Source organism: Geotrypetes seraphini, chromosome 6, assembly GCF_902459505.1.
Source record: "Geotrypetes seraphini chromosome 6, aGeoSer1.1, whole genome shotgun sequence".
Taxonomy (NCBI): Eukaryota; Metazoa; Chordata; class Amphibia; order Gymnophiona; family Dermophiidae; genus Geotrypetes; species Geotrypetes seraphini.
In genome coordinates this window covers 189401091-189424592 of record NC_047089.1, presented here as the reverse complement: position 1 = coordinate 189424592, position 23502 = coordinate 189401091, and the positions used below count along the sequence as shown (strand labels likewise).

Here is a 23502-nt window from a genome sequence, read left to right as displayed (position 1 = left end):
CAACCAAAATGATAAAGGGGATGGAACTCCTCTCGTATGAGGAAAGACTAAAAAGGTTAGGGCTCTTCAGCTTGGAAAAGAGAAGGCTGAGGGGAAATATTTTTGAAGTCTACAAAATCCTGAGTGGAGTAGAATGGGTACAAATGGATCGATTTTTCACTCCGTCAAAAATTACAAAGACTAGGGGACACTCGATGAAACTGCAGAGAAATACTTTTAAAATCAATAGGAGGAAATATTTTTTCACTCAGAGACTAATTAAGCTCTGGAACGTGTTGCCAGAGGTTGTGGTAAAAGCAGATAGCGTAGCTGGTTTTAAGAAAAGTTTGGTCAAATTCCTGGAGGAAAAGTCTATAGTCTGTTATTAAGACATGGGGGAAGTCTCTGCTTGCCCTGTATAGGTAGCATAGAATGTTGGTACTCTTTGGGTTTGGCCAGGAACTAGTGACCTGAATTGGCCACCGTGAGAATGGGCTATTGGGCTTGATGGCCCATTGGGTTGATCCAGTAAGGCTATTCCTATGTTCTTATGATGGTAGCTCTAAATTACCCCTGTTCTTCTATCTGCTCTTCTATCTATTGGCAGCTGACTTACCAGGGCAAAAATCTGATTTGTAAACCTCTGAGTTAGCTAATTTGAAGGGTCCTCGTGCCTCTGCCATAATTCTTCCCTACTGTACATCCCAGTGCTTTCTAGTACCTGCTCTGCTGATTTCTTTGGATACAAATAAGGACTTAGAAACTGGGCAAATTCTAAAGTAAAGAATTACCCAACTCAGTCAAAAGGGCTGATGCATTGCATGCATGCAATTGTAGTAAGCTATGTTGTTCTTTGTGAAAATGCATAGGGGCAAACTGACAGAGATCTGGGTCCCCAGGGAATAAAGCTCCTGGTCCTCATCCCACCCCTTCTGCTCCCTTCTCCCTCCCCCGTGCTGGGGCTCATCCCATGCTGCCTGCCCTGCCCCCAGACAATTAGGCTTCTGGCCCTGTCCCCCAGACTGGACCTCACCTTTGGGTAATAATGCTCCTGGCTCCCCTCCCCTACCTGTTTCTCCAGCGGCAGCAGCAGTGACAGAGCTTCTCACCAGCAGTCTGGTGGAGCTCACAGTCTGATATCTGCTGCATCCCACCTGTGCCAAAGTAGGAATTGATATCAGAAAGGGGGTGGGACAAGTAGAGAACAGGTTGCAAGCTTGATGACAGGCAGCTGTTGGGAAGCTCTGGACCCCCAACTGCTCTGGACCCCTTGGGCACTGCCTGGTTGCCTGTATGGTCAGCCCTCCCTTGATTATAATACAGACTAATTTTATTAGGGAATTCAATAGGCCAATCAGAACTACAATCAGTCCCTTCCTATAGTGGACAAACCCAGGACTGGATCATCCTCCTTGGTTGAATTTGTTTAAGGTGAAAATAATGCATTGCATTTGCATTTCTTCTTCTGGAGCACGGGTAACACTAGGTGTTTTTACAGTGTTCTAGACTTTTATGCCAACATAGAAGACATCAAGAAGTCCTGCAGAAATCCCTAGTTGCTTCCCTGCCTCAGATTTCAGCAAATATTTAACGTTGTAGATATGATGACAAATGTGAGGCTTAGTTTTAATGTTTCTACAACTTGATAAACCATAGATGTTTTTCCAAGGTTTTGCTTAATGTGGCTATCTTTAAATCCATGGTGATTTTACTGTATATGTAAGACTGGTAGAGTGAGGGTTAATGAATATAAGGAATCAGTGATGTCACAGGGAAGCTATATTGTATTTTATGACTTTATATGATAAAGATGTTCAAACAAGGCTTTACTGTATATAATAACTTTGTATCCATGGTGATGTTATAATTTATAGATGTTAGAGTCATATTTTTACTGTGCATAAGAGCTCTATTTCCAGCATAAGCTTAGCAGCCAATGGTGGCATAATAAGCTTTTATTAGAGATGGCCAGGTCTGGACATTTGAACCATGAGTGAGAACCAAGCCAAGGGGTCTAACTCAGTTCTAGGGGGCAGACCATGAGCGAATACTGTATAACTAGCATGGGAAAATGCAATTACATATATGCATAAATAAAACAAAAACAGTCTGTCTCCTTTTCTCACTTCACTCCTTCTATTCTCCATCCATTTCTCATTTTCCCTTCTTTTATCATCTTTGTTCACCTCCTCATTTCACCCACCCACTATACCCATGATTTCCTCTGTTCCGCTCTCAATTCCCACTGTTGTCTTTCAATTTCCATATCCCACTTCTATCACTCTTGGGACAGCAGGGGGCAGTAAACAGCAGCAGTAGATGCAGGGGGAAGGGGGGGTAATGCAGAAGCTTTGGGCTCCTTTTACAAAGGTGCGCTAGGGCTTTAATGCGTGGAATAGCGTGTGCTACATTGCCCCGCCCGCTAGACCTTAACGCCAGCATTGAGCTGGTGTTATTTCTAGAAGTGTAGCACGCAGTGTAGCATGGGGTAATTTCATGCATGCGCTAAAAATGCTCTTTGTATTCCCCCATAGTCCACGATGCTGATTTTAAAGAGGAAGCAGGTAAATACAGGAGGGGTGTTACCATAGATACAAGGAGTACTATGCTGAGGTGATCGTGGCCTACCCTGCTGTTTCCATAGGTGGCAGTGCTGTGGGTGTAGAGGCTGCCTGCTTCAGCACCCTCAGTATTGAGCAAACTCCTTCACTATATCTAGGGAAGAGTAATTTTTGACACCTGCCCATTGTTTTTGAAAGCTAGGTCCTATGGCTGATTCTAATCTTTGCTCTCATTGGTACAGGCCAGGAAAGAGTCCATGCAGCCACTTGGTAGTAAGGAGCCTGTCATAGGGAAGACATATATGTCTGGATTAGTTTAGCTATGCTCACTCTTGATTCATCGCCTATAAGGTTGAGGAGCTGAACTCAAGCCAAGACCTACGCTTGAGTCACAAGCTTTATGATATGATAGAGACCTTCAAGATCATGAGGGGCATAGAGAGGGTGGATAGGGACAGATTCTTCAGGCTGAAGGGGTCAACAGGCACGAGGGGGCATTCGGAGAAACTGAAGGGAGATAGGTTCAGAACAAATGCAAGGAAGTTTTTCTTCACCCAAAGGGTCGTGGACACTTGGAATGCGCTACCGGAGGAAGTGATCAGGCAGAGTACGGTACAGGGATTCAAACAGGGATTGGACGGATTCCTGAGGGATAAAGGGATGGTGGGATACTGAGAGAGGTGCTGGGATGTAACACAGGTATAGAAAGCTAACTAGGTAATAAGTATAGAAATCCAACCAGGTCGTGCATGCGCAAGACCGGAGGGTTAGGACTTTGATGGGAAGATAAGACTCAATGGGAAACCAAGGTGGCAAGGGGGCCCCTTCTGGTGACTCAGACAGGCCGTGACCTGTTCGGGCCGCCGCGGGAGCGGACTGCTGGGCAAGATGGACCTGTGGTCTGACCCAGCGGAGGCACTGCTTATGTTCTTATGTTCTTATGTTTAATTGTAAATAATAATGGCATATTTAAAAAAAATATATTGTAGTAAAGATGTGCTACTTTCATACAAAACTGAGACCTCCTGTTGCTGTTACATTTGCAAAACAATGAGCAAGAATTATCGAACACATTAAAACATTCTGAAGGCTTTAATGGTACTGTGATATCATTATAAAGGATTGTTGCAAAGTTTTCGATTTCTCAGTTGGTCAAGAGTTTACTCAGAAGCATTTCCTGTGGACAATGGAAGGGCCGGCCTCGTCATATTCTGGTTTACTGATCCACATTTGCTGGAAGGTGGAGAGAGAAGCTAGGATTGAACCTCCAATCCAAACAGAGTATTTCCTCTCTGGGGGAGCAATTATCTGTACAGGGATGAAAAAAAAAAATACTGAGTCAGAATTGTACCAGACTCAGAGAGGGAGAAAAAAAAAAGCACATCTAGTTCATTATGTTCAATCTCATTCCATCGGACACTGTTCCACTTACAACTTCTGACTCAGAGAATGATAGAGGGACAAATTTGTCCCCGACCCCGTGGAATCTCTGTATCCCTGTCCCGTCCCCACAAGTTCTTTCCCTGTCCCATTCCTGCAAGCTCATCCTTAACCATACAAGCCTCGAACACATGATTTTAAAGCAGGGGTGTCAAAGTCCCTCCTCGAGGGCCGCAATCCAGTCAGGTTTCCAGGATTTCCACAATGAATATGCATAAGATCTATTTGCATGCACTGCTTTCATTGTATGCTAATAGATCTCATGCATATTCATTGGGGAAATCCTGAAAACCCAACTGGAATGTGGCCCTCGAGGAGGGACTTTGACACTCCTGTTTTAAAGTTTTCGAGGCTTGTGCAGATGAGGACAGAGTTTGCAGGAATGGGATAGGGACAAAGCTTGTGGGGACGGGGATAGAGAGATGCCAAGCTAGGCTTAATTCAAGTTAATGTTACACCAACTACACTTTTGATTTAATCAAATATTTCAGATTTTATTTATCTATTGAGGATTTAGCAAACATCTCTCTGTAATTACAAAAAAACCCAAACCCATCCCAAGGTGAAGGTATCTCTGCAAACACTGTTTATTGTAGTGCTATTTATGGTTTCTTTGGTATTTACCGCTTTTAGTAGGTATAACAAAACACTTTACATTCCTAACATATTAACTTTAGGAGACATGATAACATTTTTAACAACTTGATGTTGATTTTAGAATCTGGGTTTGCCCTGAAGCAGCTTGGTTGTTTGTTATTGTTTTTGGGGGGTTTTTTTGCGAAACACTGGCTGTTGTCGGCACAGGGATCTAACTAGTTTCTGAACTCTGAAGAGGATGCTGACTCGAAGGTTTAAGCTACATTTTGAGCTAAAATTAAATTTAATAAATGATGTATTTTGGATTAAGTTCAAATTTGAATGTGGCATTATAACAAAGGTCTTTTATGCCAATGAGGAGACACCAATAAGGTTTGTGTGGACAAATGGGTCCCGAGCCGTGCCCTGAGGCTTTTTCCTTTGTTAAAATTAATTTATTTACTCATGATTCTACACTTTATCTATAGACAATGTTTGAGAATTTATGCCTTTTTGCACAGGTGAAATTTATTTTGATAAGGTTCACATGCTCATTCCCACACCCCTTTTACTGGGGTATACATGCCCATCCCCAAACCACCCCATTTTACTGAGGTACACATGCCCACCACATACATTCATACCCTTTTTGGGGGTACACATACTCTCTACACTTCCCCCTTAACTCGCCCATCATCACACATTCCTATAGTTTCACACTAATTTGGTTGCCACATGCCCAGATTATATGGTGATAGAAAGAACATTCTAACTTTCCCTCTTATCCATAAAAAGTTGGTGCATTTGACATTGGAAAGACTGCTGTGTTTTCAAATGACAATATTACAATATGAAGCTACTTTTTTTTAAAGTTATTGTGGACTTTCAATAAATTAATCATCCATTTTCTTCCCTTCCTGTTTGGAAACTTATCTCCATTTATTTCTTTTAATAACATTTTATATGAAGAAGAATATCAGTTCTAGGTTAACACCATGTATTATAGGAGCCTAAGGAAGCAGGTCCTGCAGTCAGAAACACTTTAAATTGTACTGCCAGATAGCACAGCAAACTAACAGACCCCAAAAACCATGAGGACCTCCATAACCCTCCCATATATCTTAGAAAAAGTATAGGGTTTTATGCATTACAGATTTGTTCCTGAATTGGAGAGCATCCTTTGTGAATAATTTCATTTCATTCACTTGTTCAATGAGTAGACATACTTAGGGCTCCTTTTCCAAAGCTGTGATAGCGGTTTTAGTGCACGCAGCATTTTAGTGCGCGCTAAACCTACGCTATGTGGCTAGAACTAACGCCAGCTCAGTGCCGGAGTTCCCTACCCCTGCCTTAGACTGTAAATCTTTTTGTTAGTTGCTTTGGGTTTTCTTTTCTGCTGCATTGATACATATAATTTGGTTGATAAAACTGACTTATCTTTACTGTGTTACTGGTGAGCTCTTGGTACCATTCGGACCCATACCTCTGCAATCTGTGCAACACTGCTGCACGACTCATCTTCTACCAACCTCGATACGCTCATGTCACCCCTCTCCTTAAGTCACTTCACTGGCTCCCTTTCTGCCATCGTATACAGTTCAAGATTTTATTGCTGACCTACAAGTGTGTTCATTCTGCTGCCTCTCAATATCTCTCTCCTTGCTTTTCTCTCCTTATACACCTCCCAGAGAACTCCGTTCCTCAGCTAGTGTTACCCTTCTCCTCCACTGCCAATTCCAGACTTTGTTCCTTTCATCTAGCTGCCCCCTATGCTTGGAATAAATTACCTGAGTTTGTCCGTCAAGCCCCGTCCCTTCCCTTGTTTAAAAGCAAACTGAAAACCCACCTTTTTGATATAGCTTTCAATCCTTAACCCAACTCCTCTGTCCTCCAACCCAGCCAGCTGATTAACCGTTCCCCTTAACTGTATCCATGACATCTTGTTTGTCTGTCTTGCCTTTTTAGATTGTAAGTTTTTTTTGAGCAGGGACTGTTTTCTTATTCTTTGTGACTGTACAGCGCTGCATGCGTCTGGTAGCGCTATAGAAATAATTAATAGTAGTAGCAGTATTCAAATGGATGGTAGTAGGTGGGGCATGACTGTAAAGTGAATGCTGAGTTCTCAAATGTTCAACAAAGAGTTATTGAGAAAAACATTTGTAGACATACTTTAATTTTCATGGTGCTAGGGGCCAAGGCTGTAATTTCTTTCTGCATTCTGTCTGCAATCCCCGGGTACATGGTTGTCCCTCCAGAGAGGACATTGTTGGCATAAAGGTCTTTACGGATATCAATGTCGCATTTCATGATGGAGTTGTAGGTAGTCTCATGAATTCCAGCAGATTCCATACCTTGAGGAAAAAGTGCACATGCCACCTTATGTTATATTTATAGACTAGACCAACATTTACTCTACCCTGTTCCCAATTGACCAGTACAGATGGAACTAAGGCAATACCTTATTCTGGGATAACTTTTGTACCATTGCCTTCAGGAATGTATCAGCCTTTATGGAAAGGTTGACTTTTCCTGATAATATGTGCTTTAAAGCAGTAGTGCCTTCGTAGAGGGGTTCAGAGTTCCTGTAACATACATATGTAATGTAATGTAATTTATTTCTTATATACCGCTAAACTCCGTTAGGATTCTAAGCGGTTTACAGAAAAATAGACAATATGGTGATTAAATTATAAGTAAAATAGGTACTTAGAAATTCCCTTACTGTTCCGAAGGCTCACAATCTAACTAATGAAATCTACAATGAAACATAGGGGTCCTTTATTAAGGTGCGCTAACCAATTTAGCAAGCACTAAATGCTAAGACGCCTATAGGAAATAATGGATGTCTTAGTATTTAGCATGCACTAATCTTTAGCACACGCTAAATTGGTTAGCGCATCTTAATAAAGGGACCCCATAGTGATTTTGCATAGGAAATGAGTGTTCCTATGACTTATCTGCAATCTAATACTGCTGACTTTGTGGAGGGGTAGAGGGTTTTAAAATACTTGAAGCAAAACTGCTGTGGATTTTGAACTTCTGAGTGTTTCTTATAAGACACCGTCAGTAAAATAGCCATGACTATCTGCAGGGGGCTGAGCTTTAGGTTAATTGCTAAATAACGCTCTTATACAACAGAGGTTACAATAGAAACTCCCACTTTTGCTTTCCAGCGAGGTACACTGTCACTTCCTTCATCGCTAACTGAGGTCAGAGATGAGGGAGTCAAAAAAGGGCCATTTCTCATCTCATGCTAGGATATTTTACTGAGTCAAAACAAAAGTGTGCAGGGGTAACTCTTGCACAATGAGGGTTACTTGAGTGACTCAAGAAATCGATAGCACAAAAAATAAAGTCACCACATACAGTAATATGCTTAGTAAAGTTAATTTTTACTTAGAACTCTGCTCAGAGACATGAAGGCTGATTACTCGGCCTCACCTACCAATCATTGCAGTGTTCAAAAAGAAAGCTTTTTATCTTCAATACTTTTTTTAAATGCGCTAGCTTGACTGCTATGCTAGAAATGATAATGTTTTCATATCTTATGAACTGTACCAAAAGTACTTATCTTTAAACAGTGACTGGTTCCGACGTGCACGTTTCGTTTGCTGCGTCAGGGAACCGACAATAACAGCTGAGTTTTAAAGCTGGTAGTGAAGTCACTGAAACAGAAATTGAATACTGTGAATGTTTGTATAATAGAGTGTAAATACAAATTATGAAAAAATACAGCACTATCTTATGGCTATTAACTGAAAAGGTACACTCACCATTAAATTACAGAACTGGATATCTCAAAAGGTATATCTTCTTGGTTGTTTCAAACAGGGCTAAGCAGAATACAGACGCTATTTATGGATAATGCAGAGCCGGTGAGTCTGTCACGTCAGAACGTTGAGACGTAACTGTCCCGGCCTGCAGATTCTATTGCATCATCAAACTGACTTAAAAAAACCTTATTCCCGAATTAAACCTATTGTGCACTAATGAAAAAGGTATTAAGTGAATGAAAGAATCACAGAAAGGCTCTCCACTCTACCTCACTGTTTAAACCTCGGGGGGGCAAAGTGCCTAAAGTATAGATCCATTTTTGTTCTAGGGCATACAGTTTGGCTTTCATATCACCTCCCCTAGGGAGAATAGGGGCATCTAAAATAGAAAACCGCAACGAGGAAACAGGATGTTGATGTTGAAGCCAATGTGGTGTAAGGGGGGCTTCTACAACTGCTTTAACAATCCTACTTACATGTTCCCCGATGCGTACACGAATCTTTCTAACCGTGTGCCCTATATATAACATCTGACAAGGGCATTGAATAATGTAAACCACATTTTTCGTATTACAGTCGGTGGAGACTGTAAATCTACGTTTAATCACCCATTCAGGAAGTTGTAGATCTTCCAACCTGACACTATATTGACACATAGAGCATGCTGCACATGGTGAGTGAGAGCCTTTCTCACACTGGCTAAGTGATTCAGAACGGAAAAGGGCTTTCGTGAGGTGTTGTTTCAGGTTCCATGTTCGTGAATAAGCGAATTTTGGAAAAGTATTAAAGCATTCATGATACTGTAAAATGCCCCAATGTTGTAGTATAATGTGTTTGATTTGAAAAGCATGTTGAGAATATGGCAAAACACACACTGTTTCAGATTCATTAGATTTGACAGAGGGGGATAACAGTACTTCCCTATTGGACCAATATGCTCTCTTATAGGCTTTCTTTATCACGGAGGTGGGATAACCTCTTTCTTTAAACCGCTTTTTCATCTCTTCTGCTTTGCTTTCAAATTCAGTCCTGGAAGAACATAATCTTCTTAGCCTTAAAAACTGGCCTGTAGGGATATTTCTACGCAAATGCCTTGGATGGTGACGTTACAATTTACTGCCCAATCCAGTATCCACTCTTTACCATTCCTTGACATGATTATTTCTATCGTCAATGGGGAATTCAGAACTTCCATCTATAGGAAACCAACGGACCGCAACAACCTTCTTAGATACGATAGTCACCATCCAAGGCATTTGCGTAGAAATATCCCTACAGGCCAGTTTTTAAGGCTAAGAAGATTATGTTCTTCCAGGACTGAATTTGAAAGCAAAGCAGAAGAGATGAAAAAGCGGTTTAAAGAAAGAGGTTATCCCACCTCCGTGATAAAGAAAGCCTATAAGAGAGCATATTGGTCCAATAGGGAAGTACTGTTATCCCCCTCTGTCAAATCTAATGAATCTGAAACAGTGTGTGTTTTGCCATATTCTCAACATGCTTTTCAAATCAAACACATTATACTACAACATTGGGGCATTTTACAGTATCATGAATGCTTTAATACTTTTCCAAAATTCGCTTATTCACGAACATGGAACCTGAAACAACACCTCACGAAAGCCCTTTTCCGTTCTGAATCACTTAGCCAGTGTGAGAAAGGCTCTCACTCACCATGTGCAGCATGCTCTATGTGTCAATATAGTGTCAGGTTGGAAGATCTACAACTTCCTGAATGGGTGATTAAACGTAGATTTACAGTCTCCACCGACTGTAATACGAAAAATGTGGTTTACATTATTCAATGCCCTTGTCAGATGTTATATATAGGGCACACGGTTAGAAAGATTCGTGTACGCATCGGGGAACATGTAAGTAGGATTGTTAAAGCAGTTGTAGAAGCCCCCCTTACACCACATTGGCTTCAACATCAACATCCTGTTTCCTCGTTGCGGTTTTCTATTTTAGATGCCCCTATTCTCCCTAGGGGAGGTGATATGAAAGCCAAACTGTATGCCCTAGAACAAAAATGGATCTATACTTTAGGCACTTTGCCCCCCCGAGGTTTAAACAGTGAGGTAGAGTGGAGAGCCTTTCTGTGATTCTTTCATTCACTTAATACCTTTTTCATTAGTGCACAATAGGTTTAATTCGGGAATAAGGTTTTTTTAAGTCAGTTTGATGATGCAATAGAATCTGCAGGCCGGGACAGTTACGTCTCAACGTTCTGACGTGACAGACTCACCGGCTCTGCATTATCCATAAATAGCGTCTGTATTCTGCTTAGCCCTGTTTGAAACAACCAAGAAGATATACCTTTTGAGATATCCAGTTCTGTAATTTAATGGTGAGTGTACCTTTTCAGTTAATAGCCATAAGATAGTGCTGTATTTTTTCATAATTTGTATTTACACTCTATTATACAAACATTCACAGTATTCAATTTCTGTTTCAGTGACTTCACTACCAGCTTTAAAACTCAGCTGTTATTGTCGGTTCCCTGACGCAGCAAACGAAACGTGCACGTCGGAACCAGTCACTGTTTAAAGATAAGTACTTTTGGTACAGTTCATAAGATATGAAAACATTATCATTTCTAGCATAGCAGTCAAGCTAGCGCATTTAAAAAAAGTATTGAAGATAAAAAGCTTTCTTTTTGAACACTGCAATGATTGGTAGGTGAGGCCGAGTAATCAGCCTTCATGTCTCTGAGCAGAGTTCTAAGTAAAAATTAACTTTACTAAGCATATTACTGTATGTGGTGACTTTATTTTTTGTGCAGGATATTTTACTGGGCAGACTTGCACGGTCTGTGTCTGTGTATGGCCGTTTGGTGGAGGATGGGCAGGGGAGGGCTTCAATGGCTGGGAGGGTGTAGATGTGCTGGAGTAAGTCTTAACAGAGATTTCGGCAGTTGGAACCCAAGCAGAGTACCAAGTAAAGCTTTGGATTCTTGCCCAGAAATAGCTAAGAAGAAAAAAAAAAAAAAAAAAAAAAAAAATTTAAATTGAATCAGGTTGGGCATCATCAGTGCCGTCATCTACTATGTTACTTACCAATGAAAGATGGTTGGAAGAGTGTTTCTGGGCAGCGGAAGCGCTCATTTCCAATTGTGATGACCTGCCCATCGGGAAGCTCGTAGCTCTTCTCAAGGGAGGAGGAAGAGGCAGCCGTGGCCATCTCGTTTTCAAAGTCCAGGGCCACATAGCACAGCTTTTCCTTGATATCACGTACAATTTCCCTCTCAGCTGTAGAAAGCAGATAGTTCAGTTCAGATCATTAAGGGATGTTTATATCTTAGGCATTAGTGGCACTTTGCTCCCCTACCACCCCATGACCCCAAACAAAAAGTTCATAGCTTCATTTTTCTCAGTTTAATTTCATCTATTTCTAGTCCGCCTTTATTCTAGGAGGATCACAAAACAAACATACCCAATAAAAACAATTAAAAACACATACGAAATAATTAAATAAATAACAAAAAAAAATCTTCTAACCCATCAGACCCAACATATTACCAAATGACATAATTCAATTACATAGCATGAGTTCAATTTTTTTATTTCAATTTTTTACAACCATTTGCACTTCCGTGTTATCGTTGGATGCTATATTTCATAATGCTAAACAAATGTTTTTTTAACCGTTTCTTAAATCCCTGTAAGTTTTTCAAATGTCATAAATTCATAGGTGACTTGTTCCACTCCATGGGGCCTGCACATGAAAGCACACTTTTCCTTGTACTCTCATGATGCAACCTTCTCAGAGCCGGGACAGTCAAACGTGCCTGTGTAGAAGATCTCAATTGTCTCGCAGGAATATAAGATGCTAGACAGTCACAGAGATATTTAGGTGCCATATGATTGACACCCAAATATACCATCAAGAGAAGCATATACTTTACTCAAAACTCCATTTTTAACCAATACAATGTAAAATAATGTCTGGCAACATGTTCAAAATTATCAGATCCAAAAAGCATTCTTATCATGGAGTGCTGTAATGCATGCAAACATGTTTGGCACCCTCCTGCCGGCAATCTACAGGAGGGTGTTCTGGCAGGAGGGATTGGGCACCCTCCTGCCGGCGATCTTCAGGGGGGGGTTCTGGGTTAGGAGGGATTGGGCATCCCTCATGCCGAGTTCATTCGGCGGGGTGGAGGGACTGGCGGCTGCAGGTATGGCTGATAAACTTATCATGGCAGGGAGATCCCTTGCCGCGATAAGATTAGTGGCCGCGTCTACAATAATCTGATTCTCTAACTGGCATCTGTAACATGGACGTCAGTTAGAGAATCTGGTTTACTTTAGGCGGCCTTAGGCCCAATTCTATATAGGACACCCGTCGCCTTCTGAGACCGGGCATCCTATACAGAATCCGGGCCTTGGTGTGAATTCTATAACAGCAGTTGCGCACACAACTACATTATAGAATACTAGCTGAAGTTTGCATCTGCACGCCTAAGTTTAGATGTGAGCACTTGTGCTTGCATAAATACTCACACCTAGCTGTAAACAAGTTTATTAAAATCTTACTATCGTACACCATTGGTAATCCTTCTGGGTGTCTTACAATCTAAAATTCAGTAGTACAGTCAATGAACAAATTAAGACAAATCACATATACAGTATACCCCCATGAATTTTCGGTTCGGAATTCGCGGACTCGGTCATTCACGTTTTTTTATGACTGCCTCTTCCATGACCCAGAACCCCGTCATGCGCATCCTCTGACCCCCTGATCTTCTCTGTCTGACCCCCCCGATCCCCAAGCACCACCGCTCGCATCGGCACTTGCTAAATCTATTATACCCTACTATTTTATCGACCAAATCTATTATTATGTTTTCTAAGCATCTGCAAATAAAAATGTTTTAAGATCAGTTTAAAATTTTTCCAAATAATTCAATGATCTTAAAGATAATGGTAGAAAGTTCCACAATTTAGGTCCAGTTACTGAAAAGACAGGGCCTTAACATGTTCATGACCTATTTCTCGATATGTTGGAATTGAAAGAAGGCTTTGAGTTCCGGGTCTCAATGGCCGTTGTGGCATATATGGAACTAGCAAACACATAAGATATAAAGGTTCTCCAGTGTTTAATGTTTTGAAAGTCAACAAGAGAATTTTAAAAGTTATTCTATGATTTACAGGTAGCCAATGTGCTTCTTTCAAAGAAGGTGTTACATGATCAAATTTACTTAAATTGTAAATCAATCGGATGGCTGTATTTTGAATTATTTGGAGCCTTCGGATATCTTTTTGACGTGTACCCACATAAAGTGAGTTGCAAAACTCAATCTGATAAAGAATGTATTAATATTTCAAGGCTTCTGAAAAAAGTAATGAGTGGATTGACCTTATAAGTCATAGTTTAAAAAATGACTGTTTAACTATCTGTGAAATCTGAGATTAATAAGATAATTTGGAGTCCAAGATTTCTCCCAGAGTCTTAGTAGATGATACATACAGGATATCTGACATACCTCTGATCTGTCCATGCTCCTCCCAAGCCAGTACCCCCCCTTGAGGTTGCATGCTCTGGAATTTAAGTGTACAACTTATAGAATAGTGACTACTACTACCAGTACCGTATTTTCGCGGATATAACGCGCGCGTTATACGTGATTTTACGTACCGCGCATACCCCTCGCGCGTTATATGCCTGAGCGCGGTATACAAAAGTTTTTAAACATAGTTCCCACCCCGCCCGACGCCCGATTCACCCCCCCAGCAGGACCGCTCGCACCCCCACCCCGAACGACCGCTCGCACGCGCTCCCACCCGCACCCGCATCCACGATCGGAGCAAGAGGGAGCCCAAGCCCTCTTGCCCGGCCGACTCCCCGACGTCCGATACATCCCCCCCCCCGGCAGGACCACTCGCACCCTCACCCCGAAGGACCGCCGACTCCCCAACAATATCGGGCCAGGAGGGAGCCCAAACCCTCCTGGCCACGGCGACCCCCTAACCCCACCCCGCACTACATTACGGGCAGGAGGGATCCCAGGCCCTCCTGCCCTCGACGCAAACCCCCTCCCCCCAACGACCGCCCTCCCCAAGAACCTCCGCCCGTCCCCCAGCCGACCCGCGACCCCCCTGGCCGACCCCCACGACACCCCCACCCGCCTTCCCCGTACTTTGTGTAGTTGGGCCAGAAGGGAGCCCAAACCCTCCTGGCCACGGCGACCCCCTAACCCCACCCCGCACTACATTACGGGCAGGAGGGATCCCAGGCCCTCCTGCCCTCGACGCAAACCCCCCTCCCTCCAACGACCGCCCCCCCCCAAGAACCTCCGACCGACCCGCGACCCCCCTGGCCGACCCCCCCACCCCCCTTCCCCGTACCTTTGGAAGTTGGCCGGACAGACGGGAGCCAAACCCGCCTGTCCGGCAGGCAGCCAACGAAGGAATGAGGCCGGATTGGCCCATCCGTCCTAAAGCTCCGCCTACTGGTGGGGCCTAAGGCGCGTGGGCCAATCAGAATAGGCCCTGGAGCCTTAGGTCCCACCTGGGGGCGCGGCCTGAGGCACATGGGCCAAACCCGACCATGTGTCTCAGGCCGCGCCCCCAGGTGGGACCTAAGGCTCCAGGGCCTATTCTGATTGGCCCACGCGCCTTAGGCCCCACCAGTAGGCGGAGCTTTAGGACGGATGGGCCAATCCGGCCTCATTCCTTCGTTGGCTGCCTGCCGGACAGGCGGGTTTGGCTCCCGTCTGTCCGGCCAACTTCCAAAGGTACGGGGAAGGGGGGTGGGGGGGTCGGCCAGGGGGGTCGCGGGTCGGTCGGAGGTTCTTGGGGGGGGGGCGGTCGTTGGAGGGAGGGGGGTTTGCGTCGAGGGCAGGAGGGCCTGGGATCCCTCCTGCCCGTAATGTAGGGCGGGGTGGGGTTAGGGGGTCGCCGTGGCCAGGAGGGTTTGGGTTCCCTTCTGGCCCAACTACACAAAGTACGGGGAAGGCGGGTGGGGGTGTCGTGGGGGTCGGCCAGGGGGGTCGCGGGTCGGCTGGGGGACGGGCGGAGGTTCTTGGGGGGGGGCGGTCGTTGGGGGGAGGGGGTTTGCGTCGAGGGCAGGAGGGCCTGGGATCCCTCCTGCCCGTAATGTAGTGCGGGGTGGGGTTAGGGGGTCGCCGTGGCCAGGAGGATTTGGGCTCCCTCCTGGCCCAATATTGTCGGGGAGTCGGCGGTCCTTCGGGGTGGGGGTGCGAGTGGTCCTGCCGAGGGGGGAGAAGAATCGGACGTCGAGGGGGGGCATCAGGCTTTCAGAATGGGGACAGGACTTCAAGGGGGGACAGGCAGATCTTCAAGGGGGACAGGCAGACCTTCAAGGGGGGACAGGACTTCAAGGGGGACAGGCACGGAGAGGCGGGGCAGTGCACCGAAAGTCAGGGGGTGAACGGTGAGTCGGGGCAACCAGAGGAGAGTCGGGGCAGTGCACCGAAAGTCAGGGTGAGTCGGGGCAACCAGATGAGAGTCGGGGAGGGCGAAAGGAGAGTCGGGGTGGCCAGAGGAGAGTCGGGGAGAGCGAAAGGAGAGTCGGGGTGGCCAGAGGAGAGTCGGGCAGCATGCGCGTTATATGCCTGAGCGCGGTATAGAAAAGTTTTTGTACATATCATCGTGATTTCTGCGCGCTATACCCCTGTGCGCGTTTTACAATGGTGCGCGTTATATCCGCGAAAATACGGTACTACTATTTATCACCTCTATAACGCTGAAAGGTGAATGCAGCGCTGTACATTTTGACATTTAATAGATGGTCCCTGCTCGGAAGAGCTTACAATCTAACTAAGGGCAGTTATGCATATAACTTCTAATTGGGGCCAATTAAGGCCAATTATAGCTGTTAACTCCTATTAGTTGCCAATTATGGATTTAAGTTACTTGCGTGTATAAATTTGTTTGCTAGTCAGAAATTTAAGGGCTAGATTCACTAACCTGCCCGATCCGCGGCAGGCCAACAAATTCTGAATGAGTCAGCATGCAAATGGGGGCAATCGGAGGAGTGCCTCCCCACCGACCACACGGATTGCAAGTGAGCGATCCTGAAACATACGTAGACCATCTTCTTTGTCTGTAGATGGTCTGCACATGCTTACAGAGCTGCAAGCTGCTTATATTTTTTACTTTTTTAATACTTCGCGAGCCTGTGGTTTTAACCCGCTTTAAACCCATGGATTAAAACCACGGTCTCGTACTGGAGAGTCGGGACGGCAAGAAGAGATTCGGGGCGCAGGGTGGCGAGTCAGGGCAGAGAGCAGAGTGGTGAGAGGAGAGTCGGGGAGAGAGCAGGGTGGCGAGTCAGGGTGGCAAGAGGAAATTCAGGGCAGAGAGCAGCAGTTTTACTGAGCAGGGCGGCAGAGAACGGAAAACTGGGGCAGAGAGCAGGAGTTTACTGAGCAGGGCGGCAGAGAGCAGGAGACGGCAGTCGGAAAGGATGTGAGTGACTGGTCCCCAGCAGTCACTTTTTTGTTGATCGGCCAGCCCAGTTAGTGTTCCAGATTTTGTTTAGTGAATCGCTGCCTGCCTACTTTGCATGCCATTCCCCCACATTTGCATGCATGGATTGGAATAGAATCGAAGGTTGATCGGCCACGGGTTAGTGAATTGGGTCGGGATCGCAAACCAATCAGTAAGCTTAGTGAATCTAGCCCTTAGTCTGAAATGACTACCAACACAACAAATGTGGCTAACCACTAATAAATTAAATATTGGAGGGAAGGAACATAAGAACATAAGAACATAAGCAGTGCCTCCGCTGGGTCAGACCACAGGTCCATCTTGCCCAGCAGTCCGCTCCCGCGGCGGCCCGAACAGGTCACGGCCTGTCTGAGTCACCAGAAGGGGCCCCCTTGCCACCTTGGTTTCCCATTGAGTCTTATCTTCCCATCGAAAGACTTCAAGTGCTCCTGGTAACAGGCTAAGAAAGTTCTGGCCTAATTACCATACTTAGGAGCCATCATCGGTCATAAAAACCTCCTCCTATTTATATATTTATATTATTTTTATATTTGTTCTTATCCTCAGTCCTTGATTGTTACTAATAAGTGTTATACTTAACTTTTGAATGTAAATCCAATGCTTGGACTGAGGAATTATGCTCAGTGTGACAATTTCATGTAAGATTGGTCATGGACTGAAGATAAGAACAAATATAAACAATATAAAAATATAAATAGGAAGAGGTTTTTATGGCTGATGATGGCTCCTAAGTATGGTAAGTAGGTCAGAACTTTCTTAGCCTGTTACCAGGAGCAGTTGAAGTCTTTCCCTTCCTCCAGTATTTAATTTATTAGTGTTTAGCCCAGGGGTGGGCAAACTTGACTCGTGGACTACAATGGGTTCTTAAATTTGACAGAGGGGCTGGGCGACAGGGGTGGGGGGGAGCATGATTCCATTCTGTTTTACAACAGTTTATGGACTGTTCCTCAAAGAGTTTGTTCAAACCTATTTTTTTAAACCAAGCTGTGCTAACTTTCTTTATCAAATCCTCTGGACCAATGATTGGACTAATAGTCGAAAGGAATTAATATCAAAATATGCTCTAATAGTTCAAAGTTTCCATAGAGTATAGAAACCCTTTTGAACCAACGAATCAACCTGATTTTTCATAATCAGGGTTCAATCTAGAATTACACTAAGTATCTTTATGGTTGGCTGGATGCTGTAGACTTTATCATTTAAAGCAATGGATGTAACATCTTCATTTAAATTTGGAGATGCAAAAAAAAAAAAAAAAAATTAGTTTTTTCTGTATTAATTTTCAATTTAAATTCTATCATCCAAGATTCAATTGTCTGGCGAATCTCCACAGCAGTTTGCAAGGGCAGGTCTCACACAGGTAAAGTCTGCTGCTTACACATATAAATGCCAGCATTCACACTAGAGCAGGGTTTCTCATCCCAGACCTCAGGACACACCAAGCCAGTCTGGTTTTCAGGATATCCCCAATGAATATACATGTGCATGATTTGCATGCACTGCCTTTATATGCAAATCTGTCTTATGCTTATTCACTGCAGGCATCCTGAAAACCTGACTGGCTGGGGGTGTCCTGAGGACTGGGTTGAGAACTCTTGCTTTAGAGTCACAGATGATGCAGGATAGAAGAGTTTTAAAATAAATAAATAAAAATACGTATCCCCGAGTACTGCCACACTTTAATGTCAAGTTTCAAATTTATTATATATTTGATATCCCGTCTATCATTATGTCTAGGCGGTTTATATTAGGTTAAAAACAAAGTTTTAAAATAGAGGGAGTTAAAATAAAAACAATACATCAGACTGAAATGTATAATCATGAGAACATATTGATTAGAGACAAAAAAAGGGGGGGGAGGGAGAATACAATATTGTTATGTTTCTTTGTAAAATTTACACTGTATGTGCCACCAAATACATATATTTTTCTCACAGACATATGCTTTTTTCAAAAAGCTGCAAGTGAAACAAGCCTTTATAAAATCTACTGCAAATTTTAAACATCCTGATATGGATGTCCGTTGCACAACCTCGTAGACACAACTAGGTTTCACATATTTTTAAAAATCCTTCTTTCCTTCCTCTTCCAGCTCAGTTGGAGCCAGTGATGGAATTCTAATACCAAGAGTCTTCAATCACAGCTACTCAGGGATTCTTCCCCTATTTGAATCTCTCTGCTCCATCATGCCTAGTCTGGATGTTGTGGCCAGAGTCCTGAGATTGTAAGCAAAGCACAAGGTCTCCTTTTGGAACACAGTATTATGGGCTCTAAATCCAGCCTCTAGTGTCACCATTATGTGATGACTGTGACTCCCTCCTTGCCTCTCCTTTCCTCCCCTTCTCCCCCTCAGAGTATGAACTCTCCCTCCATAGCATCCTGAATCCTGGCTGGCTCAGGGTACACAAGCTCAAGTTCAGGAAATGGATTACATGATAGAAACACAGCACTTGCACTGAATCATCGGGCTAGCCTGACAAACTGAATGTTCTAATGAAGTCCAGTATCCTGATACAAAAAGAGCTGCAGTATATCCCCTGAATGCCCAGTTCACGCTTACATGGAAGGCAGAGTCCATACTGTAAAACAAGACCCCAGGACCTCTCGCAAGACTGATTTAATGAACAGAAGTCTTAGTCTATCCATATCACCACTGAATCAGTTTAATCAAAATAGGTCCCAGAGGAGCTGAAGTGCTTTTGCTGCTGCTGAACCCCCCTGCTACCATGTTGGTTTGTGATGCAGTGCCTATGCCACACTAGCAACTCCTGGACTGAAATTCAGCACAGAGTCTGTGAATCCTCGTGTGCCGAGGAGCGCTGTGGCAGTCCTGATCTTTATAAGACTTTCCATGGTAACAGGAAGCCAATAGAGGAAGCTGGGAGCCCTTGCACATCCTTCACTGAATTTCATTTCAAAAGCTGTTGCCATGGATCTGGGGCTGCCGACTCCATGATGAGGCAAAAATGAAGATCTGGGGTCACCTCATCCCCAAAACTCTGATTTGTGAGGAGAGCTACCTCCAGTTGTCTATGGGCTCCCATGTTACACCTGACCCTAGGCGAATGTACTAAAGTGTGTTAACATCAGTCATTAATGCAAGTGAGTGTTGTTTTTCATGCATACTAATTGCTGATGTTAATCACATGCAAATGACAATATCACAGACACTTAACTATACCTTCTCAAGGGGTAGTATCATTTTAGTGTTGATGCATCTGTGAAGCTGTTTTGTGAGGATAACTAGTTGCCACACTAATAGGTAATGAGCTTTTTGCACATAGTTTTGTATCTCATTATTTTGCTAGCATAGGTTTCACATGAAAATGATCAGAAGCTAACTTATGTGTGTTAAAAGGCATTAATGTGCATAAAATAGCATGGGGCTCAAGAGTGGCCTTGTAGAAAGTATATCTACAATGCTTGCAACTGGAAGGGGTGCGCCAGCTCTGGCTAGCTTCAGACTGGCAAGCTGTAGGGGCAGTAGGTCAGAGCTCTGGTCAGGGAGAGTGTGGTGCAATGGTTAAAGCTATAGCCTCAGCACCCTGAGGTTGTGGGTTCAAACCCACACTGCTCCTTGTGACCTGGGCAAGTCACTTAATCCCTCCATTGCCCCTGGTACATTAGATAGATTGTGAGCCCGCCAGGACAGACAGGGAAAAATGCTGGAGTACCTGAATAAATTCACGTAAACCGTTCTGAGCTCCCTTGGGAGATCAGTATAGAAAATTGAATAAATAAATAAAAGATGTATGGGCTGGTAGAACTGCAGGTGTGTCAACATAATAATAATAATAATAACTTTATTCTTCTATACCGCCACAGTCTTGCGACTTCTAGATATTCAGAGGAAATACAGAGATCAGAGACTTCAAGGCATGCTGATATTGGGTTATGTTAGTAGTCTAATGCAGTGAACGCAAACTGTGTGCCGCGATGAGGTTCCGGGTGTGCCGCCAGGGATTGAGTCACTTCCGGCATCAGCGCCTCTCCGCCCCCCGCATGAACCTCGCCTCATTTTCCCTGAGCTCGGGGCCGCATCTGTAGTGCCTCCGAGCATGCGCGGACGTTGATGTAATGACATCGTGCAGACCGCAACATTCTCTAATGTCAGAATCAGAAATGAACAGAGCTCTGCAGTTCTTCTATGATAAGCAAGTAAGCAAATAAGTAAAAATGTAACTATAAACTAGAGAAACAAACTGCTGAAGTGGCTGTTCTGAAAATATTTGTGAAATTCAGTATTTAAAATCACAAAACTCTGATTAATGACATTTTCGATGTTTACTAGCCATGGTCACTTGGTCCATATAAAATTCAGTGGTGGTCTGCAGGTTGCCCACCCCTTTACCACCCATTCTTTACCAAGAGAAGAACCATACGCAGTTTTGCTATGAAAGATATTAAGACCAGGCCACCGCTGTGCCTTTTGCAACCCATTCATTCTCTCATTGCCAAAAGGCATTCCAAGGCCCTGTCAAAACCAAAATGAAACTATGAAGCTGAATGTGAGCAGATGGTAGGGTGGCTGTTCAGTACCTGTGGTGACGAAGGAGTAGCCTCTCTCGGTCAGGATCTTCATGAGGTAGTCCGTAAGGTCACGGCCAGCAAGGTCAAGACGCATGATGGCGTGGGGCAGAGCGTAGCCTTCATAGATGGGAACGTTGTGAGTGACACCATCACCGGAGTCCAGAACAATACCTGGAGAGGACAGAAGCACAGTCACTTCCACTTAAGTGCTCATTAGGTGGATGTCTGCACGTTTGGGCTTGATGCACACCCAAGTTCAATGTGTCTGTTTTCCCACAGAAGATATCCAGGATTCTAGATATCTAGATAAGATAATGACCATCTTTTGAAATCCCAGTGCAGATTCTACTTAGTCTCTGGCTTATACCCTCACTTTCTCACCAATATCCCTTTGCGCTTGGACCATCCTGATACCTCATCTGAGCAGCTCCATTCAGGACTTCACAATAAAGCTGGTACTGCTTAGGGCCAGTAGGTGCTGTGAGACTACAGAACCCTATGTATTTCAGATTTCAAAGTGGAGGTGGCAGAGAAGAAGGCAGTTATAGGTAAAAATATAGCTGCTCTTTTGCCAGTGGGAGGGGATCATGCCCTAGGCAGTTGTGAGGGGAGCAGAAATTGGGGGGGGGGGGGGAGAAGAAGATGGAAGAAGTTGCCAGTGCTATTGTACTTCCACAGTAACCACGCAGGGTCTCTCCCTTGCTCATGACCCCCCTGGCCTCAACAGCTGCACACTCCAAAAATCATCTCTATGTCCCTGTCCTGGGTTTTCTGACATATTGTTAGAATGTTTGCCTTCCATCATCTCCAGTAGGGGGGAGGGGTGGGGGTTGTTCCGTTCATCATCTCCCTGCCTGGAAAATTCACCCTCTTCACTTCCTTTGATAATATATTACATCAATGTTTCAGCAACAGGCACATAATCTGTTGAGCAAGGTCTTGGTAATGCCACCCAAAGTGCCGTCTGCTAGAAACATGGAAATGTCTGCTGCCATCCTCATCGGCACAGACAGATGACTCTCAGCTTATTGCTTGCAACCCCAACTTTGGGTCTGTTCTGCTGGAGACAGGGTGCTGGCGGAAATGCACTCACCAGTAGTTCGCCCAGAAGCGTAGAGGGAGAGCACAGCTTGTATGGCCACATACATGGCGGGGACATTAAAGGTTTCAAACATGATCTAAAACATGAATAGAAAAGTGGTATTTAATTAGAACGCTAGTATTTATAGAGACAGCTAGAAATAAACCTGCTCATAGCATCTGTTGCATTTTCTTTCAGCTTGCTCTGTAGAAATGATTTCGTCAGCATCACCCCAGTCCATAGTGCATAACTACATGTTATTACTCTCTTAGGGTTCTTCTGTATAGAACTAACTGGCTCCATGTCATAAAGAACAGGTTAACCCAGTCCAAAGCACACAGGGACTTGTAGTCCTTCATTTCTTAAGATAATTTACCTAACAGAAGTAGACACTGTCTTTGCATGCAATGGGGTATAGCCAGGATTGCTTCTGACTGGTTCTTAGGCCATTTTTAGCCAGGTGGTAGTCCAACCTGTGAGGGTAGCCACATCAGCAAAATTCTAGTACATTTCTAGCTGAAACAAACTCACTACTCTGTACCTATAGTGCATACTCCCCCTTCCCCAAACAGAAGCAGGTTCAAATCCTTTTCTTCCCTCTCTCCTTCTCCCTTACCCCTGCACAAGGGCGGGATCAGCTCACTCCTTCCTTTCCTTCCTCCCTGTAGCCCTCCCCTGTGAACAGGCTCAGCCCCCTTCCCCCACCCTCCCTGAACCCATCTATAGGCCTTTCTGGACCTACCGTAGAGTCCCTGGTGGTCTAGTGGTTAGTTGAGACAGAAGCTCCAGCCCATGCCATCTCTATTATTAAAAAGGTTGCTATGAACCACATTTTGAGATTAGAGCCAGCACGGGCAGGAGTAATCCGGCCCTGCCCAAACTTGCCCTGGTGACCCCACAACCAGGAGGATTTCCAGGATAGCCACAATGAATATGTGTTTTGTGCAACAAATTTGCATATACTAGGTCTCTGATGTATGCAAATTGACCTCATATATATTCATCAGAAGTAGTCTAAAAACTTGACTGGCTGTGAAATGAACAAGACAGGTTTGGAATGCCCTGAACTAGTGTAGTTTTTTTTCCGGTTC

At 44.2% G+C, this 23502-nt stretch overlaps 1 protein-coding gene across 1 annotated transcript in view; it reads right to left on the bottom strand.

The window, feature by feature from the left end:
- Positions 1 to 3616: 3616 nt before the first annotated feature.
- Positions 3617 to 23502, bottom strand: part of ACTG2 (actin gamma 2, smooth muscle) — a 46876-nt gene continuing 26990 nt past the window's right edge. The window contains exons 5-9 of the mRNA XM_033948445.1: positions 22424 to 22508; positions 21340 to 21501; positions 11383 to 11574; positions 6726 to 6907; positions 3617 to 3848 (exon numbers count right to left, since the gene is read on the bottom strand). Coding sequence (XP_033804336.1) covers positions 3705 to 3848; positions 6726 to 6907; positions 11383 to 11574; positions 21340 to 21501; positions 22424 to 22508 — 765 coding nt within the window. The 3' untranslated portion in view covers positions 3617 to 3704. The remainder of the gene's footprint in view (positions 3849 to 6725; positions 6908 to 11382; positions 11575 to 21339; positions 21502 to 22423; positions 22509 to 23502) is intronic.